This window comes from Triticum aestivum, chromosome 3B, assembly GCF_018294505.1.
Source record: "Triticum aestivum cultivar Chinese Spring chromosome 3B, IWGSC CS RefSeq v2.1, whole genome shotgun sequence".
Taxonomy (NCBI): Eukaryota; Viridiplantae; Streptophyta; class Magnoliopsida; order Poales; family Poaceae; genus Triticum; species Triticum aestivum.
The window spans coordinates 184,153,743-184,159,067 of NC_057801.1; the positions used below are offsets into that span (position 1 = coordinate 184,153,743).

Below are 5,325 nucleotides of genomic sequence, written 5' to 3' on the forward strand. Positions count from 1 at the left end.
CTCCACTGTGTAGGACCTTGCACCGGTTTTAGGAAGCATCTATAGTATTTTTGTTAGATTTTCTTTCATGCTTTTTTTGTTCCCTTTGTTGTTTTTATTTATTCTTTATTATGTAAAAAATGTGAATACTCTTTTAAAATTCTTGATTTTTTATAAACTTGCGAACCTTTCAAATTCATGAACATTTTTTTAAATTCATGTACATGTTTCATATCCGCGAACATTTTCAAATTCATATTTTTTTAAAAATTCACAAATGTTTTCCAAATTCTTGATTTATTGAAAAACCATGAATGTTCTACGAATTTGCGAACTTTTTTTGAAATTCATGATTTTTTAATTCGTAGGTATTTTTGAAATTCATGAAAATTTTCAAATTCACAATTTTTTTGAAATCTGTAACCAATATTTTCATTAGGAAACATTTTCAAAGTCCTGATTTTTTTTTCCAAATTCACCAAAAAATTGTGAAATTCGCAATCAATTCTCAAATTAAGGTACATTTTTAAAATTATTCAACAATTTCTTTAATTCAGGAATGATTTTCGAATTCATGAACTAATTTTGGAGGTCACAAACAATTTTAAAATTCATGAAAATTATTTTTGAGTACGCATTTTTAAAAAATGTATAAACTTTTTAAAATTATGGGAACATTGTCTGGATATACAATTTTTTTATCTGTTATAAATTGCAAGTCTCTTTTTTTTTTAAATCAGCACCTGCTGTTTTTTAGGTTATAGTGTAACCCTACGACCGAGCAGCACTGAGCTATCAAGCGAAGCGAGCGTGGTTCGCTCGTTATTGGGCCACCGCCGACGTAGGCACGAGCTCCGTATAGGCTGTCTCGGTCCATTTTGGTTCTGCACTTTCCGGTCCAGTATAGGCGCTGAGTTGACACTTGTAGGCCAGAGGTAGAAAAGCCCAAACAACCGCCTGCCCTCCCCCAAGTCCGGGTCCCCGAGATCGTCGAACAGAGCGGCGGCGCGGCGGCGGCGTGGGTGGGAGAAGAGCCAGCGAGCGCGAGGTACAGGCTCGCCGAGGGAGAGGAAAAGAGGAGCTCCGGGCAAGATGCCGCTGTACGACTGCATGCTCATGGTCAAGCCGCTGGTGACCAAGGAGGCCATCGCGGAGCTCGTGGCGCGGGTGGCGGCGCGCGCCTACCAGCGCAACGGCGTCGTCACCGAGCTCAAATCCTTCGGCAAAGTGCACCTCGGCTACGGCATCAGGAAGCTCGACGGCCGCCACTTCCAGGTCCGCCCCGATCCGCCGCTCTTTATCTGTACTCCTCAACCGTAGCCTCGCATCCCCCCTGCGACGTGCCTTGTGGCAGAGCGGACTGGTGACGATCTGAGTCGTCTGGTTAGATTGGTGCGTGTAGGACGAAATGTCTAAGTTGGTATGAGTGGTTCGGCCTCTGGAGTTTCGGTTCTTGACGGCGTGTGTGTGTGGTGCCTTTGACGTGCTCGACGAAATGCCCAAATAGGGTTGGCCGTCGGCTGTTAGAATGTTTGTGGGCATTGGCCTCTGCATGCTCGATAGAATGCTCTAGCGGGTAAATTGTGTAGGTTCAGATCATTCTAGTGATCGTAGTTAGTGTTATTACATGATTCAGGAACTCAGGATTCCACTGGTCGGGTGGCTCGCAGAGATATGCTGCATGCTGTGATCTGTTTGCTCTGACTACTGAATAGAAGGTTGTGGCACTTGGATCTTTCACGTTCTGGGGTTTAGAAGTATTCTTGGGGAAAATGGTCAGTCGGTAAGTGATTCATTTTTTTTTTTTGAACCGGGCCTCCCCCCTTTCCATTACTTAGCATAATGGAAATACAAAGTCTCAGATAACCGAAACTAGCAAGGCTAGGGAAAGAGAAGAAGCGAGTTCGGAGCAAACATCAGGAAACCCACTGTCTGCGCCTGTCATCAGGAACAACAGACCATGGGGAGAAAACCTGATGTCACCCAAAACCGCACTACGATCCTTCTGCTCACCCCTTTTTATGATCCTTCTGGCTGCTACACGTTGCCACCAACCACAGTTCCGGCGGGCTCACCTACCGGGCTTGCTTACATACCACTGTGTCCATAAAGCCATAAGGTTCAGCTTAGCTGACGCCTCTGCTTCTCCCACCTCCACTACCACACATGTTTTTTTGTCCCAATGAGTGGTATTAATTTCTCAGGCGATTCAGATCGCTCACATAAGCACTCATGTCCCTGTTTTCCTGGACCCCAAATCACTGGAAGTGATGTTGCTTCTTCAAGGTTAGAGGGTGCTTGGATACGTTTTAGTCCCATGACTAAAAGTAGTGGGACTAAAACGTGTTAGCCTCACCCATGCTTGGATCCAAATACTAAAGAGACTAAAATCAAGTTATTGAGCATTTATTATCCTCCAAACCCTCCAATCCAGAACTCGCATGTGTTAAAGAAGAGGAATTAAATGAGGAGAGAAAGGGCTAATACATATTTTAGTAGGTTTCTTATGACTAAAATTTTTTAGCCTCAAGACTAGTCCTAGCCTCTTTTTAGTCAGGGGTGCTTGGAACTTTAGCCTCTAAAAGAGACTATTTTTAGTCAGACTAAAAATAGTCCCTTGAATCCAAGCCCCCTCTAAAAGTAGTGGGACTAAAACTTGCTAGTCTCACCCATGCTTGGATCCAAATATTAAAGAGACTAAAATCAAGTTATTGAGCATTTATTATCCTCCAAACCCTCCAATCCAGGACTCGCATGTGTTAAAGGAGAGGAATTAAATGAGGAGAGAGAGGGCTAATACATATTTTAGTAGGTTTCCTATGACTAAAACATTTTAGCCTCAAGACTAGTCCTAGCCTCTCTTTAGTCAGGGGTGCTTGGAACTTTAGCCTCTAAAAGAGACTATTTTTAGTCAGACTAAAAATAGTCCCTTGGATCCAAGCACCCTTCTCGGCAAGTTTGAGCTTACTTATCATATTGATGTTTCTGAGCCTGACCATGAGAACACTCTTTGTACAGAAGAAGGTTTCAGCACCTATTCTTTTTTTCTACTCCATATCCTTGGAGATCCTTGAATACCACGCTCAAGGGCTTTATTCTACATCGAAAACAAGTTTCACTCTTCCCATTGCTTGAGCACACCTGCCATCATTACAATCTTCGCAGTGTGGTCAGCCTGTCTCAGACAGATACTCACCTGGAACATGTTGCGAGGCCTCAACCCCTAAAATTCTTGATCGCGGGGAGGCTGCTTTGTTGGTCTTCAGGTTGAGACCCGGCAACATGTTCACCACAAGCATCTAAGCAGAGAAGGTCTGACCAATGTCACAAAGACTATTGCTGAGTGTAACTAAACAATATATTGTTACTTCCTTGAACTAAACTTTAGAGCTATCATGCCTTTCCCGAGTTCCTTTCGCTACAGTCTTCCGAGTGACTGTTATTGAGGTTATGATTTTTCTTTCGTCTACAGGCTATCCTTTCTCTCTTATACACCATGTATTTGTGTTAAGTGTATCTTTTGATGCAACCTTACTTCTTAAAATTGAATCCAACAGCGAGTCATTACCTTCTACGGTTTCCTCGCCACTTCTTATGGGAGATTAGTGAGTTACTGAATAATTGACAGTGGTTGGTTGGTTGGTTGGTGTGTGTTTAGTAAATGTAAGTTTGACAAATTGTGAACACATGTCTCCAGTATATTTCGTATTATCATGTCGTCGTCTTTTGAAGTTTGTAGTTCAGTCTTTGTTTTGAAATAACCCGTCAACTTCGACCATGCAGTGAGTGTTATATCTGTCTGACTAAGGTTTGTAGCTTTCCACCAGTACCGAATTGCGATGGACTCAGTAGCAGTGTCGGTGTAAAAATGTTTTTTTCAACAACTATTCGATAAAACCTTTGATCAAACAGTCAGAAACTGAAATGCAGCACCCTGGAATGCAAGTGTAAATATTCCTTTTTCCCCGCTACTCTTTGATAAAACCTTCGATCAAACGCTGAGAAAAGTAAAGCACAGCACCCCTAGAAAAGAGTTGACCAAAGCAGCTGGGAGGCACACAGAATGCATCTCAGTGTGTTTGAGAATTGTTCTATGCACTCCTGGTTAAATAATGTTATATTCCAACTGTTGGTCATTGCCATCTTACCTTGCCACTAGTATTGTGGACGTGGTCTCCTGTTTTCCTGATTTGCTGAAGTTGCTGTTGCGTTTTCAGGGTCAACTTTTGCAAATGACCATGATGGTTCCACCTTCCTTTACTCAAGAACTGCACTATCTAAACAAGGAGGACCGTCTGCTTCGCTGGTTGGTGGTGAAGCACAGAGATGCGGTGTATGGTCTGGAGTTCATCAACGAGGATGACGGGAGGTACGAGATGGACAGTTTCCGGCGTAAAAGTAGTAGTACTCAAGATGACGAGGATGTTGATGAATATGACGACGACGACGACGATGACGAGTACGATGTCAAGGAAGAGTAGATTGGTGTCTCAAGATCTCTCACAAACTCTATGTGTTGTCTTCCCAATACTGTTGACTATAAAGTAGGGCAAAAATTAGAGCCATTGGACTTTGCTGTTTTCCGAAAGAACCTAGCGCACTTGAAATCTGACTTTGCATGTTTTTCCCATGTAAGCTTCCAATAAGGAACCCATGATCTGATTGGTACATTATCATCACTAGGTTTATGATGTGGTACTTACTTTCTTTGTCAGTGTCCGTTGTGAAAGAGCATTGCAAAAATATGGGAAACGCTGCAGACTCCGGAGCGTTATTTATTCATCAGCATAGTATGTACGGAGTGGTAAACTCCCAAACTCTATGTGTTGCCTTGCATGCCGTCTGATGCAAAGGACCTCCGACTGATCCACCACACGGGATCAGTCGCCTTGCATGCCGTCGGACCACAACCGTTGGATCATGCACGGGCGCCTCATTTAGATATTGATCTCTTTCCATCTTACTAGGATCTTTGGGGCTTAGTTCATATTTGGTGAGACTTCTTTCGAGCTCATCTTCTGGTGTCCTGAAGTAAATGGCAACGGTTGTTCTATTGTTTTATCCTCACTGTTATCGTACCCACATGGTTGATGATGATTAATTCAATATGGCTCATACGATCATATGCTCGTAGTATCTAGACCTATGGTTTGCATAGTGATCTGGGCCTCCGGTTGTATAATTAGACGTATTACTTTTCTTTGAAATATAGGAACAGTTGTTCTGCCACCCGCCTGTGCACAATTAATGCTAGAACAGATGTTAGTCCTCTACGGTCTAGGGTCGTGGTAGCATTTCCTGGACCGACTATGTGTAACATCAGGACCAGGATCGAGGCGTCCGTCT

General features: G+C 43.0%; 1 protein-coding gene across 1 annotated transcript; it reads left to right on the forward strand.

Annotated features, from left to right (window-relative positions):
- The first annotated feature begins 893 nt into the window (after positions 1 to 893).
- LOC123069270 (30S ribosomal protein S6) lies at positions 894 to 4,661 on the forward strand. The gene is made up of 2 exons (XM_044492085.1): positions 894 to 1,254; positions 4,197 to 4,661. The coding sequence occupies exons 1-2, from the start codon at positions 1,072 to 1,074 to the stop codon at positions 4,458 to 4,460; spliced, it is 447 nt and encodes a 148-aa protein (XP_044348020.1). The 5' UTR covers positions 894 to 1,071; the 3' UTR covers positions 4,461 to 4,661.
- Positions 4,662 to 5,325: the final 664 nt, after the last annotated feature.

Bases quoted from the DNA above. Each gene is read 5' to 3' on its own strand.
- LOC123069270 (XM_044492085.1), top strand. From the start codon at position 1,072: ATGCCGCTGTACGACTGCATGCTCATGGTCAAGCCGCTGGTGACCAAG. The intron at 1,255-4,196 runs GTCCGCCCCGAT...TTGCGTTTTCAG, and splicing joins TCGACGGCCGCCACTTCCAG to GGTCAACTTTTGCAAATGAC.